General features: G+C 45.8%; 1 protein-coding gene across 2 annotated transcripts in view; it reads right to left on the reverse strand.

Annotated features, from left to right (window-relative positions):
- Positions 1–25,306, reverse strand: part of CHCHD6 (coiled-coil-helix-coiled-coil-helix domain containing 6) — a 360,080-nt gene that overhangs the window by 27,502 nt on the left and 307,272 nt on the right. Inside the window, exons 6-7 of one of the 2 annotated variants that reach the window (XM_088797872.1) lie at positions 22,470–22,540; positions 18,987–20,599 (exon numbers count right to left, since the gene is read on the reverse strand). In XM_088797872.1, the coding sequence (XP_088653998.1) occupies positions 20,596–20,599; positions 22,470–22,540 (75 nt within the window). In that variant the 3' untranslated portion in view covers positions 18,987–20,595. Of the gene's footprint in view, positions 1–18,986; positions 20,600–22,469; positions 22,541–25,306 lie in introns of those variants that run through there. The other variant, XM_074340468.1, reaches the window with a different exon arrangement.

The following is a 25,306-nucleotide window of genomic DNA, read 5'->3' on the forward strand; positions in this document are numbered from 1 at the left end:
TAAAGGTAATTTTATTTGCTCCTTACATAAGTTTTAAAAAGCATGAATTGTGAATAAACAGTATTATTCTTAGGGTTTATTTTATGGATGGGCTAAACCAGTGTCTAGGATTTAGTGAATTTTTAAAACTGACAAATGTGGGACCTGGAAGAATTAATTCTTCTTCTTGTTTTTTTTACTAACTCTTTCCAACTACTTAATATTTAAAAAATTCCACATATAAAATCCTATGATAGATCAGATGACTTAAGCATTATTTGTGCCATATTTATGCTTTATCCTCATCAAATTTTGGCAAAAGTTGTGAGTTGGGGATTTTGTGTGACAGACGGACTTAGGGACACCTCAGCCAAGCAATCACTTCATTTAAATGTCTCTAGTCAGATATATATAGTCCTGCAGCTTTGGAAAAACACAAATTGTCCCTGGCAACAGGATGAGTGGCATTGCTATGGGCCAGTCACACCATAGCCCACATTCTATTTCACTGCCTTAATTCGTTGAGCACAGAAGTTCTACATGTGAGCATCTGGGCCTTCATGGCAGCCAGTGAGATTTCTTGTTCTGTTTATTTGTTTTGTCTGGGCAAGGGTATATAGAAAACATACAATAGTAGCAATTTCACTTTTGATCAGTTACAAAAATTCCTTATTACAATAATTCCTAACATTTTTGGTTTATTCTGATTTTTAATAATTTTTTTAATTTTTCAATTACAGTTCACATACAACATTATATTAGTTTAAGGTGTACAACATAGTGATTAGATGTTTATGTGACTTTCAATCACCCAATTAAGTCTAATACCCATCTGACACCATACATAATTATTACACTATCATTGACTATACCCTATGCTATACTTTATATACCCATGAATATTTTTTTAACTACCAATCTGTACTTAATCCTTTTCCTTTTTTACCCATTCCCCCAAATCCCCATGCATCTGACAATCATCAAAATGTTCTCTGTATCTATGAGTTTTGTTTGTTCATTTATTTTATTTTTTAGATTCCACATACAAGTGAAATCATATGGTATTTGTCTTTGTCAGTCTCACTTATTTCACTTAGCATAATACCCTCTAGGTCCATCCGTGTTGTTTATATGGCAAGATTTCATTCTTTTTTTATGGCAGAGTAATATTCCATTGTATATATGTACCACTTCTTCTGTATCCATTCATTTACTGATAGATATTTAGGTTGCTTCCATATCTTGGCTATGGTAAATAATGCTGCAATGAACATATGGATGCACGTGTCTTTTTTAATTAGTGTTTTGAATTTCGTTGGATAAATACCCAGAAGTGGGATTACTGGGCCCTTCTTTGTCTCTTGTTATAGCCTTTGTTTTAAATTCTATTTTGTCTGGCAGTAGCACTGTGATCCAGTTTTTCGGTTTTTTTTTTTTTTGTTTTCATGAAATATCTTTCCATTCCTTTACTTTCAGTCTGTGTGTCTTTCAATTTGAAGTGAGACTCTTGTAGGCAGCATATGTAAGGGTATTGTTTTTTCATCCATTCAGCCACCCTATGTGTTTTGACTAAAGTACTTAATGCATTTACTTTTAAAGTAATTGTTGATAGATATGTAGTTATTGCAATTTTATTATTCATACTTTTGATTTTTTTTTTCTTTTTCTTCCTAAAGAATTTTCTTTAACATTTCTTATAATACTGGATTGGTGGCGATAAACTCCTTCAGCTTTTTCTTGTCTGGGAAGCTCTTTATCTCTCCTTCAATTCTAAATGATAGCTTTGCTGGGTGGAGTAATCTTGGTTGTAGGTCCTTGCTTTTCATCACTGAATATTTTGTGCCAATCATTTCTGCCTGAAAGTTTCTGTTTAGAAATCAACTGACAGTCTTATGGGAGCTCCCTTGTAGGTAACTAACTACTTTTCTCTTGCTGCTTTTAAGATTCTCTCTCTAGGGGTGGCCAATGGCTCAGTTGATTAGAACACGAGCTCTGAATAACAGGGTTCCCGGTTCAATTCCCACATGGACCAGTGAGCTGTGCCCTCCACAACTACATTGAAGACAATGAGCTGCCGCTGAGCTGTCAGAGGGGCAGCCAGATGGCTCTGTTGGTTAGAGCACAAGCTCTCAACAACAAAGTTGCCGGTTCAATTCCTGCATGGGATGGCGGGCTATGGCCCCTGCAACTACCGTGTTTCCCTGAAAATAAGACCTAGCCGGACCATCAGCTCTAATGTGTCTTTTGGAGCAAAAATTCACATAAGACCCAGTATTACATTTGTATTGTATTGTGTTGTGTTGTGTTGTGTTGTGTTGTATTGTGTTGTATTGTGTTGTATTGTTGTGTTGTGTTGTGTTGTATTGTATTGTGTTGTATTGTTGTGTTGTATTGTATTGTATTGTATTGTAATTGTATTGTAATTGTATTGTAATTGTATTGTAATTGTATTGTATATTATAAAGACCCTGTCTTATAATTATATGTTATAAAGACCCTGTCTTATATTATAGTAAAATAAGAGTGGGTTTTACATTAATTTTTGCTCCAAAAGACGCATTAGAGCTGATGATCTGGCTATGTCTTATTTTCGGGGAAACACGGTAAGAAGGAAAACGGCGACTTAACTTGCAGCTGAGCTGCGCCCTCCACAACTAGATTGAAGGACAATGATTGGAGCTGATGCACCCTACAGAAACACACTGTTCCCCAATATTCCCCAATAAAATTAATTAAAAAAAGATTATCTGTCTTTAACCTTTGGCATTTTAATTATGATGTGTCTTGGTGTGGGACTCTTTGGGTTCACCTTGTTTGGGACTCTTCTGTGCTTCCTGGGCTTGTATGCCTATTTCCTTCACCAGATTAGGGAAGTTTTCTGTCATTATTTTTTCAAATAGGTTTTCAATTCCTTGCTCCGTCTCTTCTATTTTTGGTACCCCAATGATATGAATATTGGTACTCATACTGTTGTCCCAGAGGCCCCTTAAACTATCCTAATTTTTTGGATTTATTTTTCCTTTTGCTGTTCTGATTGGGTATATTCTGATACCTTATCTTCTAAATAGCTGATTTGATCCTCTGCTTCATCTAGTCTACTCATGATTCCTTCTAATGTATTCTTCATTTCCGTTATTGTATTCTTCATTTCTGACTGGTTCATTTTTATATTTTCTATCTCAATTTTTATGTTTCCTATATCTTTGTTGAAGTTCTCACTGGGATCATCTACTCTTACCCTAAGTTCATTGAGCATCCTTTAACCAGCGTTTTGAACTCTGCATCTGGTACCTTGTTTGTCTCCAGTTTGTTTAGGACTTTTTCTGCAGTTTTGTCCTGTTCTTTCATTTGGGACATGTTTCTTTGTTCCCTCATTTTGGCTGCCTCCCTGTATTTGCTTCTATGTATTAGGTAGAGTTGCTACATCTCCCAGTCTTGGTAGAGTGACCTCACATAGTTAGGTTTCCTGTGGAGCCCAGTGACACCATCTTCCTGGTCACCTGAGCTGGGTGTCCAGGTGTGTCCCTTGTGCAGGTTGTGTGTGCCCTCCTGTGTAATTGAGCCTTAGCTGCTGTTTGCACATCAATAGGAGGGATTGACTCTCGGGCTAATTGGTTGTGAGGACTGGCTGTGACTACAGTGCAGGAGCTGTTGTGCAGGAGCTGACTCTACAGAGCAAGATTTCCTATAGCAGGTCTCTGGTGCTTGCTCAGTCTACCCTTTTGGTGTGTCATCTGTGGAGGCAGTCAGGTGGTGCTCCAGTTGGGTCAGAAGCCAGTCACAGGGCGTGCCAGCCTCGGGCCATCTTGTGAGCAGCCCCGCCACAGGCCAAGTTTAGCCTCAAGCTTGTGCCCTGCCTGGGGCCACCTGGCATGAGCCACAAAGCAATCCACAGACAGCCACCACCTACTCTGGGCTTGGGGGTGCCTGGGAGAGGCTAAGATGCAAACTTAGGCTGGCTGCTGCTAGTGCTGGGCTTGGGGCGCTTAGCAAGAGGTACGGAGCATGTTGAAGCCAGATGCTGCTTGTTTAGGGTTTGTGAACCTTTGAGAGATTTTAGGAAAGTCTGCAGCACGAGCCAAAATGGGCCATTTGTATGGAGAAGCCACTGGAAGTGGCTTGGGCAGCCCCCTAAGTGGGTGGTGCAGGGTCTCAGGGAATAATCAGGGTGGGGTGAACAGTGTTAGCCAGTTTGATGGAGACTCAGATATGGTGCATGCCTGCGTGTGCACGCTGGGTTGCAGGTGGGCTCAACAAAGGAATAGCAGCTTCGGCCAGCACTTCTGTCTGGGAAACAGCTGCCCCTGTAGTTCTCGCCCTGAAACCAGACACTATCATGCCTCCCAGTATGTCCCTGGTGCCTTTTGAGCAGCTGCCCTAGCACTGGAACTCAGAGCATGTGAGTCCATCAGTGATTAAGTCCGTGCATGGGACCTTTAAGAGGAATGTCTGGGACTCCAGCCACCCTCATCTCACTCAGCCACAATCTCTGGTGATTTTCACAGCCAGAAGTTATGGAGACTTGTCTCCCTGGCACTGGAATCATCGGCTGGAGAGCCTGGTATGGGGCTGGGATCCCTTGCTCCTCCAGGAGACTTCTGTAGCTGAGGTACCCTCCCGATTTTTTACCGCCACATGTGGATGCAGCCTGTTCTGTATCTCTGCCCCTCCTACCAGTCTCAAGGTGCCTTATTCTGTATGTTCTTAGTTGTAGGACGTCTGTTCAGCTAGACTTCAGGCAATTCTCATTGATGGTTTTTCTGTAGTTTAGTTGTAATTTTGATGTGGTCATGGGAGGAGGCAAGCACAGCATTTACCTACTCCGTCATTTTTACTAGAAGCCCAGAACTAACTCTTCTTAATTGTTGTCACCACCAGAATAAAATTTAATTTGCCACCCAAAGTTTCCTGATCCCTTCCACCTTGGTCCTGCTGAGCACAGGGTATACCCCGAACAAAAGCCACTGGAGAGGCCCAAGGAAACTAAGGGCTACCATAGCAGAAGTACAGAAGGAGGCTGCACCGCAGGTGTCATCCTGCTCTCCTGACATTCCCCAGGCCTGAGACCCCACTCCCTCAGCAGTCACCCAGATGCTGACCCCATCCCACTAGGTTGGCACTCCTTTCAGAGGTGGTGAAAGGTGACTCCTCAAACAGGGGGACATGGTCCCCCCGACCCCAGAGGACAGAGTCTAGTGATGGTGGCTGCACAAGGTGACTGCTGAATCAATTCCCAGATGGGTGGCTCATCATGACCAAAGTGGCTCTGTGCACCTTTCCACACCAGGTTCCCGTGCATGCACACTTGTGGCAGCCTGGCGTCACCCAGCCATGGGGTACACAGGAAGATCTGCACCCACCTGAAGAGCCTGTGCCAGGCCCAGAGGCCTCATGGTGCACGGGGACAGTGTCCCTCCCACAGGGCCTCCAGTCACTGTAGGCTCTCTTGACTCAAGCCCGAGAAGGACCTTCTCTCAGGCCTGATCTGGGGAGGGGTCAAGGCCAGGAGAGGACTCTGCAATTGAAGAGAAGGAAGCAGCCCCCTCCAGCCTCTAGGGCCACTGGAGCTATTAAGAAGCTGGGATGGATTTACTGGCGTTCCCTGGGGGCTTTTCTGGGAAAGTGATTAATTTGTTGGCTGGAATATATGCACTCTGGCAGCTGATATGAACTGCAGGCCTCATAACAAACACTTGGGAGCTTGTTTAAAATAATGCAGATTCCATGGTCCCTATTTGGGGTAGAGCCCTGTACTCCACATTCCATAGGCTTCTGATGTACCTCCAGATTACAGCGTATGGGCACTGGCACATCTGCACAACACTATGTCATCAAGACTTTTGAGGGCCCTCTGGACAGGGTATAGCGAAGGCCCTGAAGCAACTCTCTCCTCTGAACAACAACACAGAACATCTCTCCAGAGCCTCTGACATCCGATAAACATGCACTTTAGCGATCCTGAGTTCCTGGTGGCTGCAGGATGACACTAACACACCAGGGCTGTGAACACGAAAGGCCAGGCCCTGAATTCTGGCCCTGCCATTTCCTGAACCAACAACCTCAGTCATGTGTACTCAGGCAGGTTAGCAGTCTGGGTCTCAGATCCCTCACTATAAATATGGGGTAAGAGTGTCCCCCTGTCCCAGGTAGGTGTCAGTGCACCATGAGCAACACCAGGGGACTGTAAGTTGGTATGGACTTCAATCCCTTTCTACTTGGAGCAGACTACTGAGAAGCAGAGTTCTGAGAGTTCTGAAGGGGAATATCTGCGGGGGGGAGGGGAGAGGGCATGGGGTTGGGGCCATTAAGAAAAGATATAAGGTCAGACAATTAAGTGTGCGAACTCATTCTAGAAAAAGTGCTACACACCTCACTGCTCAATATTACTATGGTCACCTTCGAAGTACTCCCCTTGGGAAGCTATGCACCAACACCAGTGCGTAGTCCACCCTTCAAAGCAATTTTGGAACGATTTCTGAATGGCCATCAGAGTTGTCATTGTATTACCCTTGATGTGCTAAATGTCATCCAAATGTCTTTCTTTCAATATTTCCTTTATCTTCGGGTAAAGAAGAAGTCATTGGGGGCCAGATCAGGTAAGTAGGGAGGGTGTTCCAATACAGTTATTTGTTTACTGGCTAAAAACTCCCTCACAGACAGTGCCATGTGAGCTGGTGCATTGTCGTGATGCAAGAGCCATGAATTGTTGGTGAAAAGTTCAGGTCGTCTAACTGTTTCACGCAGCCTTTTCAGCACTTGCAAATAGTAAACTTGGTTAACTGTTTGTCCAGTTGGTACAAATTCATAATGAGCAATCTCTCTGACATCAAAAAAGTTTAGCAACATTGCTGCAACAAGGTCACGAACTTGTGTCCGACCTCGTAAACGCTGAGGGGGTCCGGCCAGAGGAAAGGGTCCCTAGGCTGACAGAGCTTGAAGTCAAAGTTCACCTGCCCCTCCAGGGACAGTACACCCTGAGTCGGCCATAAGGGCCACACAGGGAGGCACACGTGTTCCTGGGACCAGTCCTTCTAGCAGGCCTCCACCTACCAACCTAACCAAGACCAGAGGGAGGCAGACAAGGCTGGGGGACAGCTCGGAAACACCAGGCCAACTCAATAAGCAGGTCCTGAGGGTCTATTAGCTGGGTCCAGAATGAAAATGAAAGGTACATCTAGATTTTTCACTTCTATATGCAAAACCCCAATTAAACTAGTTTAAGCAAAAAGGGCAATTACTACCCCTAGCAACTGGGAAATCCCAGGGTTGACTTCAAGAGGGATCCAGAGCCTGACTTCTCCCTGGGAAGGGAGGACAGAGGGGTTCTGGTCCCATAGGGACAAGGCCACACAAGACCTTGGGTGCTGGGTGTAGGCAGTAGGAAGCAAATCCTTGTTTCCCTGTGCCCTGCTCCATGGAGACCTGCCCCACGTAGCAAGGATGGAGACCGCACACCAGGGCTTCCTGAGGACAGGCAGCCTGGTCTGGCAGATGAGACTATCGGCACTAGTAGGGGTGCAGTGGACAGGAAGTCCTCATTCTAGACACATCAAGCTGCGGGGCTTGGGGGGGCAGGAACAGGCGGGAGGAGGTGCACTCTGAGTTGATTTCTGTTTTGCTTCCAAAGGAAATGGAGCTGGGAACTGCAGAGGGAAAGCACAGCCAGAGGCTTGCTTCCTCAGCCCTTACACCAGCCCTGTGAGCTCTGGATGGTCACCCATTACAGAGGAGAGGACTGTGGCTCAGAAAGAGGACTTCCTGGCCAAGTTTCATGCAACAAGGGAGAAGCACGATCAGGATTTAACTCAGGTTTCTCTGCTTAAAAGCCTATGTCTTTCCATTGTACCCGACCACCTCCCAGAAGATGGAACAGATGCTAGCCAAAAAGTACAGGCCTTCAAGGATGAAAAGGCAAGCAGAGAGGACCAAGCGCCTCTCAGTGCCTGCACCTGAGAACACTGAGCTATTCTCAGTGAGCTTTACAGAATCCCTGAGAATGAGCAACACTGGAATACTGGGAAGGAATAGTCTTCAATTTCATGGTTTTCAAAAGGGTGCATTCCCTAAAATGCAGGCAGAGCCCAGATAAGCTTCTAGAATGGAATAGCGAAGAGGCTGGTTTCAAAGTGCTTAGAAAAGAAAACGGTGAACAGTAGGAACAGGTGAGCCCACTGGAAACATGTTATTCCACACTCTCCTCTTCTCTGTAACAGGTATCCTGGCTAGGAGACCAGGGCCATGCAATGGCCTGCCAGCTCAAGACTCTACCTTCATGGTCCAAGCTGGTAGAAAAGGATGAACAACATGGGCTGGATGTGCTAGAAAGTATGTTAGAAACTGGTTGTATCACTGGACAAAGCAGAGGAGGTCAGCTTTGAAGGTCTCTATTAGCGTTCTGTCTTCAGCCTTGTGCAACTTAAAGTTTTTGTCAATGATTTCATTGAAGAGGAGAAGTTACAATTAGCAAGTTTATAGAAGATGAAGTTGGGAGGGACGGTGAATATGCTGATTGACAGAATCTACATATCCAAATAATCAGTCTGCAGGCTGGGATTAATCTATCCAAAATGAAGTTTATTGGAGATAAATGCAAGGTCCTGAATCCAAGTTCAAACAGAGCACTTAGTAGCTGTGCATGGAGATAAATTTGCAGAAGCTTTTGTAAAGGGTCAGTGGGGTCCCACTAATAAGATGGTGCACAACCAAGCTAATACAGTGCTGTAGCCCAGTTAGCGCTCTGCCAACAGAGCCCAGTCTCTAGACAAGGGAGGTGACGGTGCACTGCATTCTGCCTGGTCAGCTTGCTCCGGGTCCCAGAGCCTGTTGCTGGCAGGGAACACAGGGAGAGGAGGTAGAGACTGGAAGCCTGGTATGTGCCGCCTCTTGGGTGGTTTCAGCAATTGGGTATTAGTACTGGAAGGATAAAGCTTAAGGAGAAGGAAAGGGTAGGGGGACACAAAAGTTCCCTTCAAATATCTGTCTGGCTGGTGTGTAGAGGCATCTTTACTGTACTCTAGAAAGTCCCAAGGGCAGAGCTCAGAAGTTCCCAAGAGAAGCCCGAGCTCCATTGGAGAGTGCTTCTCATAGTCAGGGCTGTTCAGAGATGGAACGGACGGCTTGGTGAGGAAGGACCCTGCCTGTATCTGGGATTGGATTAGATGACACCAAGGGCCTGGGCCCTGTAGTTTCAGGGATGCCACCAGGTAGAGTGACTCAAACCTTCGTATTATTTGTGCGTGTGTGTGTAGGGGGAGCAATGATGGGACTGATAGCCTAGTGTAGATAACCTCAACTTCCCACAGAGACTGGACTTTATGGGGAAAAAGAATAGAATTGTGGATCTTGACTCTCTTGGATCTCACTATACCAGGAACAAAAACCTTTTCCTTTACAATAAAACCAGCAGCCAACAGCCACAAGATTCTCTCAGGGTCCACTCTGGCTTGGATCTACAGCCTTGGGGTGGGCATGAGTCAAGTGCCAAGGGTCCCATGAGGCCCACCCATACAACGCACACCACTTTGTGGAAGGTGAAGCCTTCAGGGCAGGCCCTCCTACTGGTACATGCAGACAGACAGCTCTTTGACAGCAGGGTAGGGACCCCAACCATTCAGACCCTACATCATTCCCACCATGGACTTTCTTCCTATGATCTGGAGACTGTCAGGATCTTGAAACATAACCACCTGAGATACCTGCCTCCACTAAACTTCAAGGTCTGTTGAAATGAATATGCTTTTACAGAGTGCTACCTGGTCCTGGAAGAACTGGCTACCAGCACACAGTATCTGGCCTTCGCCCTGGCTTGCAGTCTTTTGGGAGGTCAACAGAGCCCAGAGCCCTTGTCAGTTGCAGAGGGATGAGTAGTCTGGTCAGCCATGATCAGATCTGAGGGGACTTCTTTAGCTCTGCTACCTTTTTACCACCTGACGATTTCCTGACCCCCTTGTCAGGAAGAGCGAGTGTGCATATGTGTTCCTTCACGCCATATCACAGGGTGGGCCCTCAGCCAGGCAGTGCTACCATGCCAGGGCCCATCACAAGTTAGACAGAAAGGCCCTGCCTCTAACCAGGCTGCTCCTTCCCACAGCAGAAATAACCATTAAGAAACCTGAGCAAAGCTTTCTCTTAGGAAGCGGGACAGGGGAGGCAACAGTACTTGGAAAAACAAATCTAATGATGATGGTGCTAAGCAGTAACCTCTTTAGTGATATAACAAACAAATTCTTCTGCTGGAATAACATTTAGTCCCCAGAAGCTGATCTAAACGTAACAAAAGTGGCACAAAAGAAAAGAGCCCCAGCTGGGCCTTGGGGACACTGGCTTTATTCCCAAAGCGAGTCTGTTAAAAGAGCTTGGAATGAAATGCCAGTTTCATCTTTGTTGAGGGGATGGGATTAACCAATTGTCATCTCTAAGCCCAGTTTCCTGAGTCATGGATACCTGAGCAGTAAGAAAGCACTGGATGGAGGCTAGCTGCCCTTGAGGCTGCCCTTCCCTGGAGCCTACAGCTACCCTCATCAGAAACCCAGTTGGGGACAGCCATCAGCCCAGGGACATTGGTTCCAGGCACTTCAAACCCAATAGACCATTGCTGAGCCCACTTCCCCACCAGCAGATGGGGAGCCCCTCATCTGCCCGAGGCTCTGCGAGTTCATGTTCATCCCAACCTCAGTCAGGAGCCTCCCTGCCTCCCCACTCCTTACCTACCTACCCACCCACCCCCCTGCCGGTGGACAGTGCTCCCCGCCTGGCACCCAACTGCCCAGTAATTGACAGAGCCCATGCCCGGGTATCTGCATGGCCCCTTCTCATCACTCAGTTCTGCTCCAGTGTCAGAGACAGGCCCTCCATCTAGAAGTCCCAGTAATACTCAATACATTATCCTGTTTTACCTTCCTCACAGCATGTTGTCTAATCACCTTATTTTCACTGCTGACCACTTGTCTGTCTCTCTGCCCTGAGCACAGGAGCCCTCTCTGCCTGGCTCCCGCTGCACCCTGGCATGTGCCTGCACAGAGGCCCTCAGAATGTGGCTGCTGGATGGTGGGTCCTCCCGCCTTGCAGGTCTGCAGCAGGTCCTAAATAGGTGTCTTGCCTCCCACCCAACACCATTACCATTTCACCTCCCAAATGCCACCAGTTATCTTTCTAAAACACAAATTTGATCACATCAATTTTCTGCTTAAAAGCTTTTCTATGGCTTGCCATTGCCTGTGGGATGAATTCCAAATTCTTTCATATGCATACAAGGCCCTTTGCAACCAGAACCGGCCTACTCTTTCAGCCACATCGGAGCCCCATCCCTATCCCCTCAGATATCTGCTTCTCCCCCAGTGCAGGTGCCCTATCTTCCTCTAACACTCCACAAAGAAAGGCCTCACCCCGAGTCTCTGCACACAGTGACCCCCAATAGCAGAGCCAGCCTGGACCCAGCACAAAGGTGAATTCATCTCTGAAGCCCCAGTGCACGCAGGCAGAGCTAATCACCTCTGCTCGGGGCGTGCTTTATTCATACACTGCTGTAGCAATTACCACATGTTATGGTGGGTTTCCATTCATTGAACATGTACTGGGTGTTGGGGATAAAAAGATGACTAAAACAAGGTTCCCGCCCCCAAAAAGGCTTTGGTCCAGTACAATGTGATACTTGAACACAGGGTGCCAAATGGTACTACAAGTGGCACTCCAGGGGTCCCCTAGGGTCCCCAGGTTCTAAGGGGCACAAAAAAAGCACTTAGGGTGGGCAGCGAGACACACTTGAGACAAGACCAGAGGGAGAGGGTGCTGTCCTGGGAGGTGAGCAGGTTGTAAGCAGGGCAGCCTGGAGTGTGTCTACTCTCCAGTGGAGGCAAAGCCCATGTCTTACCCATCGTGCACATGTGGTGTCTGGTACGGGCCTCAGGAGAGGTTCCAGATCACCGTCATTTGATCCTCTCTTTAAAGAGAACTGATTATAAAAGACATTAAGGGCAATTAAGGTTATGTACAAATACAACAAGGCACTCCCTGACTCTCCTCTATGGATGATGGCCCATGGTGCCAGAGCAGGTGCTTTGGGAATGAGTCACTAGAAGTACGACCTCCCTGCCCTAAGCAGCGGCCAAGAGCAAACCACCAGGAAACTTGCTATGAGGAATCTGGTGGCCAGCTGCCTGCCAGCCAGGGGAGGCTGAGACAGAACGCTCATGTTGACGCAGAGGAAATAGCCCTTCTGTTGTTTGTGATGAGATGGCGAAGAGGGCTGGCATATAACACACATTCTGAGTACAGAGTAACACTTACTTTTCCTTAAACAGCTCCAGAGGTCGATAAAGGCTGTATAGCTTCCTTCCCTCAGTTACCAAATTATAATCCCTCATTGCAAGTCAGGAAGTCCTTCTCTAGATCTAACTTAAATTTTCAAGCTGCAATGCAAGTCTCTAGTCCTACTACCAGGCAGATTTCTCAGAGGAATACAGTTACGTGCTCTGGCCAACTCTCTCTCTCCCAGAAGGCATTTCCCTTCTCAACCCTTCAGCCTACCAAGCTCTCTGCTGCCTGCCTGCACAGCACCACAGGAAGCACCAGGCACCCAGCACTTGATTTATGATGACACATACAGAATACAGAACAGAAAACCACTGGCTAATTCCTGTTTCCTTTGCTCAACAATGTTTCAACTTCATTGCAGATGGAAGCTTTGAGTATATCTGCAAGCAAAAATCTACACTGCCTGCCTCAGGGTTCATCACTCAGGGCCTCCCTACTACTATGTAAAACGCCACATCAGCCCACACGTGGCCGGCAGCACCAGCAGGATCCTGTGTGAGTGGGCTAGGCCTGAACAAAGGCAGGTGGCAGGGCAGAGGTGGGGGGAGGGTGGTGCTGGAAGGAAAAGGCCCACCTGTCTCCAGACCTCCAGCCTTCTAGGAGCTGGGCTTCTGACCCAAGAACCTCAAAATGTCCATTCTGGCTTCACCAAGAATCACAGCTTCTCTATGCCTGATGTGTTCACAGTCATATCAGATTTCTTCTGAACACGAGAGCCATAGCTAGGACATTTAAAAACCACAGGTTTAGTCTAACATTCTCATTCTTTGATGAAAGAGAAGTTCAAGGAAACGGCACCAGGGCAAGTTAGAGGCCAAGTCTCAACCAGAAAGCAAGACACACACATGTGCACACACACACACACGGTCATATAGACATGCCCTTACACATACTCACACATGTATATGCACAGACATATACAACCCTCTCACACTCATGTGTGTACATTCACACACATCTACACACACATGCACACGGACATACACTCTCCCACACTTACATTCACATGTACACACTCACATGCATTTTCATGTACTCACCCATGTATGTGTGCACACCCACAGTCACACAATACTCACACTCATGCAACCAGAAACACAGTTCCAGGACCAGCTCTGACCTCTGTGTGAACACTGTCAGCTTGGAGATCTGTTTCCCAACTTTACTATGAAATCCCCTCTCCAAAATCATCATCGTTCCTTCTGTTATAATTGTCTTTATACTCTTATTAATTTTTAATTACACAAGCTACACATATGAATATATTCTTTACAAAATCAGAAACATATCAGATAAAACTACAGTCCCTTTTGACCCTTTTTATAATCCTGAATGCCCTGGCACTGCCCAGAGGTAACTATTGTGTTCTGTTTGGAGTGTATTCTTTCAGACCTTCTTCTATATGTCCACAAATAGTACACGTACCTCCTACAGAACACACAGCAGGTCAGTGCATGTGCGTCCAGTTTACATACAAACAGTGAACTACAACTTGCATTTGTATCCATTAAGACGTCTCAGGCATCTTCCCATGCCAGCATACAGAGCTCCAGCTCATTGTTTTTAATTGCAGTTTGCTATTCCAGAGTCAGATGGATTGTGCTTATCCACTGCCCTATTCACAGGTAGTGAGGCTGTTTCCGATTTCTCACACTTGGAACCAGGGCCACAATGCCTCCTTGTTTGTGGCTGCTTGTGCACACATGAAGGGTCTCTCTAGGGCACATCCCCCAAAGGAGAGCTTGGGTTCCTGGGGTCTCCCCTTCCCTCATGTCTCCGAATTCAGACAGTTATTGAATCACTCTACATACCTAGGACTATACCCTCTTTTGGTTACTGCATTCTAATTTCTTTCTGACTGGAATGTGAGTTTCTATATAATAATAACTATTGTTTACTGAGTGCTTACTATGTGCTTAACAAATTGTTTCCTGATGCACTCAAAACAAGCTTCTGAAGCAGGGAAGTGTGTCTCAGAGCAGTCAGCCATCTGACATAGGCCAGACATCAGCAGCGCCTCCGGGATCTGCATTCACCTGTTTAACCTCAACGTCTCCCCATGTGGGGCTCTGTGCACATTGCAGAAGTCTCCATAGAGAAGATGCTTAAATAGTCCACTATTTGTTTATCAGCCCCACCCCAAATGTCCATACAATGGCATCAACTCATCGGCTTGTCCAACGCATGCTCGCTAAGTCCTGAGCTGGACAGTGGGGACACAGAGAAAAAATAAGATACTGGATTGATCTCTGGATAAGACAAACAGCAGAAAAGATGCTTACGTTGGATTTTGAAAAGTGAGCATACTCTGTAAGGAAAAAAGAGAGAGGGCATTCTAGACAGAATATAGGATGTGCGAAGATAAACAAGTCGGTAAATTCTGCATTCTGAAATCAGGAACCAAGTACCATCTCATATATGAAAACGACCTTTGGAACTCACTGGTTCCAGGGATGGCAAATAGGTTTCACCTTGGATGCCAATTCTGAAGCGTTGATACCAGCTGCTGGGATGCTGCACTGAGGAGTCCTGAGGCCAGGTCCAGGTTCAGCGGGAGACGGCTGGGATCCACTGGTGATTGTCTGCCAGTGGCACAGGATGGGGGCACAGGCAAGAAGCCAGCCATCTCCTCTCCCAGACAAAGGCACTGAGGCTCTCTACTGGCAGCCCGCACTCATTCAGCCACAGGGCTTTGGCCTTAGGGAGTGCTGTCATCCCAAATCTTCTGTATGGACTTTCTATTCCCACATGCTACAGAAACACTATCTCTGTTGATCCACTCTCTCTCCAGGCAACTTTGTCTCTCTTGCTACAAAAGTGGCAGAACTCTGCCAGCACTGGTATGGAAGTAAATGCTTGCAAAGGGCCCTGCCGTTTGGACACACACACACACACACACACACACACACACACACACACGCAAACACACTTGTGGGCTGAAGTGTAAGGAAATACAGTGGTACCTCAGTTTTCGAACGTCTCCGTTGATGAACATTTTGGTTCATGAACGCTGTAAACCTGGAAGTAAATGTTTTGGTTTTCGAACACGACTCAGAAGTTGAACATATCACACGGCTTCCGTTGAGTGCAAGATCCTGAGGCCTAGCTGTTGGCTGTTTTCGAACGTTTCAGAACTCGTGGATTACATTTGAAAACCGAGGTGCCACTGTAGTACAGTTTCAGGAAAGTCAATCAGCCAATCAGCAAGCAGCTAAAATTCCTGAAAGAGGGTAAGCACTCCGATGCAGTAGGAAAGAGCAAGCTTAGGCAGACTTGGTTCAAATCCCACTCTGCTACCACCGGGCTATGTTCTATGGATTTTCGCATTTAGTCTTCATAAGAACGTGACAGAAATAGGCACCATCATTACCGCTGTTTTATAGATTAGGAAACCAAGCCTGAGAGGTTCTACATCTGCAAAGTGGGACCAAAATGGCATCTGCCACATAAGCTTTTTGGGACCAGGAGATCCTGGGTACTGTGTATGTGCCTAGCATAACAGCTGCACTGGTAATGGAAAACAACAGATTTTTTTTTTTAAAGAAATGTATTAACTGAATTTTGATTTGTTAAATGAATGATTAAATGATACTTGATTTGTTAACCTCTCAAAGAGCCACATGCACCAGTTTAAACCACATACTTTGGTAAATTTCTGAATAGAAAATGCTCCTTTTAAAAGGCGAGGTAAAATAGAGACGTGAGAGATAGAAATATCTTTTTAATTTAGAATAATTTGAATGTTATGTGGATTAAAGAATGTTTAAATTGTCACCTTATTGGGTGTTCAAATAATGACCAGTGTTTTAATCAATCTGTCATTAGCTCACTAAATAGGTGCAAATTAGGGAAGCTCAAGGCCCTGAGAATAATTTATTCTTTTGGGTGGGTCCAAACCCTCCCCACAGTTTATTTTAAAAGCCTCACTTGCAAGTGAGGGTGAAAGCATATAGCAGCAGCTCAGGTCTCCCACGTTCCAGTTGGCCGTGTCCACATTAACCAGACCCCTTCAGATCAAAGTCCTTGGAACACAATGATTCAGTTTCAGGAAACAGTTAATATCTTTCTTCCTTCAACTCAATTGTTTTAACCTCTTTGAGGGCTGGCTCTTTGTGGGACCAGGAGAGGACCGTACAAATTTCCTGACAGGGAGAAGCCAAGAATGAATCCCATGGGAAGAGGACTGAAGGTTGTCATAAAAAATAGATGTGACACAATAAATGCAGGATGCTCCCTGGAGTCTTAAATTCTTCCTTTAAAAACTCTGAACAATTCTATCTTCTTTGCTGTTGCGAGGTAGAGGAGTGTGTATGTGGGTGTGCATGTGGATATATACTTTGGCTATTCATTTCTACCCCAATAATAGGATTCTTCCCAAATAAGAGTCCCCAAACTGTGAATGTGGGTCAACACTCCTCTTCAGTCATGAGTTCTCCATCGAGAGAACTCAGGCAGGCATCCTCTGAAGCCCTGCATATATGCTGGGTTTGGCAGGCCTCAGAAAAGCTTGGTTGGCCCCCCAAAAGTTAGGGGAGTCACCCATGCCATTGGTGTCCAATGCTGCTAATGCAACCAGCGTTTAATTGACTCTGCTTTAGTATTTAGTGTTTCTTCTACCTGGCATGGTCATATTGTGCTTTGCAAATCATTCCTCAAAAGCTAAGTCAGTACTTTTGCTCCCAGCTACAGTGGAGTAGCTTGTGGAAGAACTATGCTCTCCTCTGAAAAACATTTTTTAAAAGTTGGAATAAAAAATTTTGTTGAAGGTATCTAAGGACCAAGACAAAGTAGGACTTGAGGGCCAAGATTATGAAAAGAATGGAACTGTAGAGGTGAACATTAATTCCCAGAGCCACTTAACCTCTTAGAGTTTTTGCCAGTGTTTGGTGCAGGACGGAAGGCTGAGAGTAGGGAAATAGCTTCAGTTAAAAGGCAGAAAAACCAGCAGAACTTTTGGCAATCTCATAGGACTGTAGAAAGACAACATTCCTTTGGAGCTTGAGGCTGCCAAGGCAGCTAGGGATTCAGGGACCGGGATTCTGGAGAGAAGGGAACTGAAAACTAGTGAGCCAACGCTTACATTCCTCTTTTAAAGTATTTGTCAGATTCTTGAGCTACTCAATGCAAGAGGCTAAGAGCTAAGTAAAAAGCCACTGAAAGGCAGAGTAAAATTTTCAGAAGTCTCAGAGAGCTAAGGAAGCAAAAATAGAGGTTTAGAACTCACCAAGAAAGAAGAGCCCTGGAAAGTCATACCCTAAGAACAGGAGTAAATCAGAAGTAGCCTAAGCTCTACCAAAACTGCAGGCAAGCCTCCATTTAGCTCATTCCCTCATGGGTTTAAGGCCATCTACCTTCACTCAGGAGTTCAAGCACCTCTAGGGACGATAGTATACTCCAGAGCCACTGTACTTTATCTGTACAACATGTGACATTCGATCAAGAATTACCAGGCACACAAAGAAACTGGACGAAGAGAAAAAAAATAGGCAACAGAAACAGACCTTCAGATGACTTCAAAATAACTATAATTAATATGTTAAAGAAAATAGATGGCAAAAACCAGAATCTCACCAGAGACTGAGAATAATAATAATATAAAAAAGGGCAAATGGAATTTCTAGAATTGAAAAAAATGCAATAATTGAAATTCAGAATTCAGTAAGTAGGTTTAAGACAGACTTGACACCTTAAAAAGAGGATTAGTAAAATGAAAAGACAATAGAAAAAAACTCAGGCTATTGCATGAAGATGGAAAAAAAAAAAGTGATAAAAACAGAAAGAAAAAGGTATAGAGATATGTGAGATACAGTAATACATGTAACTGAAATTCCAGAGAGGAGCAAAGACAAAATAGGGCAGAGTTTTATTTGAATAGATAACGGCTGAGAAATTTCTAAACCTAACAAAAGAACACCAAACCCTAAGCCATGAACCCCATGCAAGAAAAAAAACACAGGGAAATTTTACACCTAGGCACACCATAGTCAAACTGCTATAAAAAAAAAAAAAAAAAAAAAAAAAAAAAAGACATAAAATAAAAAAGAGAGAGAAAATCTGAAAATCAGAGGAAAAATGAAATTACTACAAAGGAATAATAATAATACAGTGGTACCTCGGTTTTTTAACGTAATCCGTTCCAGAAGACCGAGTTCTGAAACGTTTGAAAACCGAGGCATGGTTTCCCCATAGAAAGTAATACAAAATGGATTAATCCGATCTAGACCTTTAAAATCAACCCCAACCCCTAAAACTGCAAGTTTAGCATGAATTTTATTATCTAATGATACCATAAATGCATAAAATTTACGGCATTCATAAACCGGAATATTCGTCAACGGAGACGTTCGAAAACCAAGTATCAACAGCTGACTTCTCTAGGGAAAAACAGATATCAAATGAGAATGTAAAGTTACCTTCAAAAAGCCGAAAGAAAGGATTGCTATATTCTTCAAAATAAAGATATTTTCAGACAATTAAAAATAGAATTTATAACCAGCAAAGTTGCACTGAAAGAAATACTAAATGAGTTCTTTAGTCAGAAGGAAAGTGATCTCAGAAAGAAACCATAAATCCATCAATCAGTAATGATACAGAAAATTTGAATATGTCATGACCACCTTAACCTAATTGACAAGAACAGAATACTATACCCATTGACAGAATACATATTCTTTTTAAGGGCACATGGAAGATTTATCAAAACTGGGTCAGAAAGCAAGTTTCAAAGTTTTTAGAGGATTTGGAGTACCCCTAATCACAGAGTTAAACTAGAAATAAATTATTAAAAAGGTAACTAGAAAATTGCCAAATGTTTGGAAATTAGGTAATACATTTTAAAATAACCTATGAGTCAAAGAAGAAATCAGAATGAAATTAGAAAATTTTTGAACCAAATTATAATGAAAATACAATGTATCAAAACGTGTAGGGTGTAGCTAAAACTGTGTTTATAGAGAAACTAACACTTTAAATGAATATATTAGGTAAGAAAGAAAGCTGAAATGATATCTCATTGTTCTTAGAATACAAGTAAAATCTGTAACATAGCTACAAATTTCTGCTTGGTCTGGCTTCTGTGAACTTCTTCTAGTTTCATGCTCATCTCTCTTCTCATTCATTCCTCTCCAGTTACACTGGCCTTTCAATTTCTTGAATATGGTAAATTACTTCCTGCACAGGCTAATTCTTCTGTTTGAAATATTCTTTCACCTTCCTTCCTGTGGCCAACTTTTCATCTTGCAGAAGTCAGTTTAAATGTCATTTCCTTGGAGAAGCCTTCACAACTTCCAAATCTGAGTTAGAGGTCTTAGACATGGGCTTTTAAATTCAAACTTGGTCCGTCTTTCACAGCTCATTACTGTAATCAGTCATTGTTTGGGCAATTGGTTTTTGTGCAATTAATTTAAAAATATTATTTGTCATTCCCCAAATATTGTAATGTAAGCTCCTTGCTGGTAGGAACTGAAGCTATCTTGTTATCATATCACCAGCACATAGCATGGTGCCTGGCAACTAGTAGGCATTCTATACACGTGTGTTAGATGAATAAATGTATGAATACACAGACATCTAATTAACCATGTAAGTAACCATTCAGTTTGCTTAAAACTGTTAAAAGATGCTCACTGTCTTGGAAGAGAACTCCAATATTACTGCTATCAGCAGCTGGCACTTACTTCTGCAGCATTTTAATGCAATTTATAATCATTTGGTAATCCAAGAAATTTCCCAATCAAGCATTCTGCCCCCACCCCCAACATTTAAGTACAATAATTTCTAACTCTACACTGCTTCCTGTTTACTATGTTTGGGAAAAGACAGAATTTTTTTTTTCATATATGCAATTTATTTATTATATTTGTTCCATGCTATGCCAAGCTAAGTGCTGTGACAGTAATTCAACTAACTGCCATTATTAGTAACAGACACACTATACCAATGACAATGTTGGCATCATAGGTCTACTTTCTATGTGGTATCTCACTCCAAGCTTTAAAGGGGTTATTCTTCTGTTTTGTATTATAGATGAGGAAATCAGAGCGGTGAAGTGACTTGACCAAAGGCACAGAGCCAGTTAGAAGCATGGCTGAGATATAATTCCAGGTCCTCAGGATTCTAAAGCCCAGGCAGGCTCTTAGCTCCATTCTACAGCCCACCTTATGTTCAGAGGGGGCCTTCAAGGGACAGAGAAGATGTAAAGACAAATAGTGAAGAACAGTGACTCCCAAGCAGTCTCAGCTAAGCCTGACCCCACCTTGACAGGTAACCACGTTTGACCGCGGATGCCTCTCTAGCCTCAGTTCTTCATCTGTGAAATGGAACCAACAAGAGTAGATGAGAGCATATAGTTGAAGTGCCTGCAGAGCATTTAGTAACATGCTTAGTAAATCATTATCAAGGGATTTTGCAAACAACTCTTCACTTCACTCAGATTAAAAATATACTCATATGCCATTTCCCCTTTGCCTTCAGAGGATATAAGGATGAGAACGGGTATGACAGTCAAGTCAAATTCACTATGCCAGGGGACCAGGAGGCCAGGAGTCCGCACTGTCAGGATGGTGGGCCACATGGCAGGTGACAAAATGCCATGGTCACGGACAGTAAAGTTTCCTGGCTTCTCCCCAGAGCTTCTTCCACTAAACAGGTGGTCCCATTATCCAAGTGAAGGAGGAGAGGGCTGTGGATCTGGCATGGCTGCCCCACAGACACTCCAGGGGGTGGGCCACGGTGAGGGGCCACAACCTGATTTTGTCCTTTTCCAGGGTCACATTACTAGGACGGTTGTTACCCACCCACCTCTGGGGTGTGATTGCTTCCCACCCCCTTTCTCTTACTGATTGTGGTTCTGAGTATTTCTCAGCTGGGGGCCCTCCTCTGTGAGGGCAGGAGAGTCTGCATGTGGGGCAGCGCATACACCCTACAAGGGCAGCTGGGACATCCCATACCTCAGGGTCCACAGAGCTCATGGAGTTCACTCACACCCAGGCCCTGTGGGAACCCAAAGGGCAGGTGTGAGACCGCTCCTCATTTCTGTCCGCCTGCTGGAAAGTTCTTTCTTCAAGTCTCCTACTGTTGCTCCAGGACTTGAACTCTCAAGGTAATTGTTTTCTTTTCCCCAAACCAACACTTTAGTCAGTTCTACCACAATCCAGTGTTATTTCCCTCCAGCTTCAGGTGTCCCATCTAATGAGCCTGTAATGCACGTCACGTCGGTCCCTGCCCCTCCTGGCTCTTCACACAGTTTTCATCAGCGGCTATATTCACAAGCAGTGTGTCCCCTCCTAGCCACCCAAACCTCCTGCTTCCTTCTCGTGGTGCCAGACCCAAACCGTCACCACTCTGCACTGTGACTGGTTTGCCTGAGAGTCAGCCCAACTCACCCTTGGGAGGGAGAGGCCCGTGAGGGAGGAAGAGGGAGTCGGTTGGAGCTCCCAGTTACTTTATGTAGGTCTACCAGGCCCACAGAGACCATCTTCACGCAAAGGACCCAGAGCACAGGCCTGGCTCTCCCTTCCCCACAGGAACCCCTCAGATCTTCCAATGACCTGTACCCTGAATCTGTATTGGACACATAGCATGTACTTCCTGCCCTTGATATCCTGGCTCTGAGGCCTCCCCTGACAGTGCAGGAGCACGACAGATGGAGGACAGAATGCTGAGCTCAGCACTGTGCAACTGAGTGAGCCAGCAATGTCCCTGAGCCCCAGCCATTCTGGGAATAAAGCGGGGGCCCCACTGAGTATCATCATGCAAGAGCTTGTGGCACAGGGCCAGGCATGTGGGGGTGCCCACAGAGAACAGACCCCTCTGAAAAACACCTCTGCAAATGGGGGGCCAATAGCAAAACCACCTCTGCAAATGGGGGAGCCAATAGACTTCCCTGGGGGTTTGACAGCGAGCACCTGGCCTGGCAGGACACCTATCCTGAAACAACCCTGCCTGTCTACAGCAGCTCCACTCCCACTTGCAAGGTTGCTAGGGGAGAAGTAGTGCTAATGTGGCCAATTACAAATGACCAATGGCTGCCTCAGATCCAGGTGAGAGAACTGAGTAACAGATGGTCCTCTGTGATATTTGAGAAATTTGAAATTAGGCAGGTGGTTGCAGGTTTCAATCCAGGTGCAGGAATTTTTACAAATACAGGCTAAGTCTACAAATAATAAACAAATTCTTACTTTATCGTGCCCTCCATTTTTGAAGCTGCCTCATGGAATTGCTGTGAAGACAGTTTATACATCTCAGCATTCTGCAAAGAGAAAAAAAGAACCGGTTACAAACACTGAAGTTTCCCTCTGGTCCCCTCACGGGATGCAACTGTGTTAAAAATAGACAGATGCTAATTTCTTGGTCAGCATCAAAGCAAACTGGTGATTGATCGACAGCTTGGGTCTAGCTTCCACCCTGGACCAATTGTAGCTACAGAATCCTAGAGGAGAAAAGGATGGAAGCACACATGGATCTTCCAGTGCAGGGGTTGGCAACCCACCACCCATGAGCAAAACCCAGCCTACCACCTGGTTTTATAAACAAAGTTTTATTGGAATATGTCCATACTCAGGATTTGTTTACGCATTGTCTATGGCTGCTTCTGTGCTGCAACGGCCAAGCTGAGTTGTTGCAACGGAGACTGTATGGCCCACAGAGCTTAAGATGTCTATCATCTTTAAAGAAAAAGTTTGTGGTGTCTGGATCTGGTCCAACCCTTATTTTATAGGTGGACTCTGCTGCCCAGAGAGATGAAGTGACTTGCCCAAGGTCACCCAGCAAGTGGCAGTGATCCTGAGCTGGGCATGTGCCCTGCTGCCTGCCAAGGCCAAAACGCTTCTCGGCATGGCACCATCCATCCCGAGCCTTGCAAGGCAGTTCCAAAGGCATGCATTTCTGTCCTTCCTGAGCTTACCTAATGAATGTGCAAGTACAGAGCCAGGCTGGTGTGGGGAACAGCCGGGCTTGCAACAAGGTAGAGCTGGGTGGAACCCCAATGGCCACCACAGTGTGGCTCTGGGTAAGTCACTCCACTTTTCTGTGCCTCAGAGGTGCGTTGCTGCATGCCACACAGGCCCAGAACCCAGGGCTCTCTACTTGTTTCCTGAAACCAATAGAACCACATCTGCTAGGTCTACCTGCCACCACACTCCAAGTAGAGTGCCGTGAGGCTCACGACCAGGCAGAATGACTTCTTACAGGAAGCATTCCCAAGAATAAAACCACCCAGAGGACAGCCCAACACAAAGCTGGCAGTCAGTCCTCCCCCGGGAGGGTAACAAGACAGCAGCAGATGCCACGCACACGGACAGCCTTGCCCGAGGGGAATGAACCCTCCTTAGATAGACAGGAAAGGTGACAGGAGCCCAGATTACAGCCAGGTAGGGAAAATACCTTGCCCCATCACCTGTCTGCAGGGAAGGTAACTAAGGTGGGGCAGGAAGCACCTTCCCAAGGGCCTACAGGACATCAAAGGTAGAGTCTGGTCCTGGACCAAGCCCTTACCTTCATCTCTGTACCACGATCTCAGGGAGAAGCCAATGGGAGGTGCACATGGAAGGGTGTGCCTGACGCAACACACCTGGGACAGGAACCATAGGTGCAGAAATTCTGCTCTGGGAGGTGCTAGGGTGAGGCCAAAGCCAGGCCTTCTACCCCCAGCTGCTGAATGAGCCTGGGCAGGTCACGCTGCTTCTCCCTGGCTCACGTCCTCACCTCTGAACTGTCCGCAGAGTGATAGCTGATACCTGCCTCTGATGGCCATCAGGCATGCGGCTGGGCAAGGAAAAGGCTCCTAACACACAACAGGCACGAAATAAACAGGGGTTCTCCTCCCCTCACAGCCAGGCTGCTCTGGCTCCCACAGGTATGTGCTCACTCCAGTTGCATAGTGTGTCTCCTGGAGCCGTCCAAGAGATCATGATTTTGCCTCAACCAGTCTGACATTCAACCGACACTGACTACCCTGGGCGAGGGAGTAAGGAGAGACTCAAGTCACATCAGGTCCTTCCCTCAGCTCTGAGCAGAAGCTCTTCTGTGACACCCTGATGGGGATCTCTGAGACTCAGTTTGTACCTCCCATTCATGGGCCCTGACAGTCCAGACACCCACATTTTAACTTTTGCTCTGGCACATGCTGGCTGTGTCCTTTGTGTCACTTACTTCCTTGAACCTTGTTTCCTAGCTGGAAGAGAGTACTCCCTCCTTCACAAGGTGGCTGAGTCAGTCCCCGGTAGTGCCTGGCTCATGGTACACACCCTACCCACTGTAGCCACTGTCACTGCACATGGAACTTTCTGAAGCTAAGGTGCCTTACCTGAGCATCCCTGAGTGACGTTGGTCTGTTCCCCTTCCCACAAGACAGCCTCATGGTGCAGGCCTTCTACTCTTTGGAGAAGTGTCAGGTCGCTGTCTTCCAGGCCCCACCACCTATCAATGTCCCTTTCCAAGGGAGTATCCCTGTCCCAGATGAGCCCAGCGTGCTGTGGGCTGACAGGTAGCTCAGTGCCTTAGCTCTGAGCCTCTATCTCCAGGCACACAGCCTGGCTAGGGTGAACTCTGTAAGCGGTTGAGTTGACCATGAGCTCAGACAACATGTGGTCAGCTAGATTTGTCACAGGAAGTGCCCACAGGCCAAGAAGTGGTTGTGATTACCCCACTGCAGCTTCCTCTATTGTCTCACAGAATGACTCAAAGGAAGTCCCCTTCCTGTCACAACCCACCCACTCTGCCATCGATCTGCTCGAGCAGACCCCGGGACCAAATGGGTCCTGCAGAGTACCCCACCGCTGCTCCCCTGGCACATGAAGGTCCTGGTCCAACCTTGGGAGTGCTGAGCTGGCTTCCCCCATCCAGCAAGACTTCCTGTGACTGCTGGAGTGCACCCAGGGCCCCCTGCCAGGAGTGGCAGGGCACTCCACACACTCCTGGACTATACCACCATCAAGGGACTTCTAGAAAGACTGGGGGCGACCAACGTTTATATTGGGAATCCACTGAGTACCAGGAGATTCCAAAACGAGTGTGC

This window comes from Rhinolophus sinicus, chromosome 4 (genome assembly GCF_057876585.1).
Source record: "Rhinolophus sinicus isolate RSI-liver-muscle chromosome 4, RSI-T2T, whole genome shotgun sequence".
NCBI classification, from domain to species: Eukaryota; Metazoa; Chordata; class Mammalia; order Chiroptera; family Rhinolophidae; genus Rhinolophus; species Rhinolophus sinicus.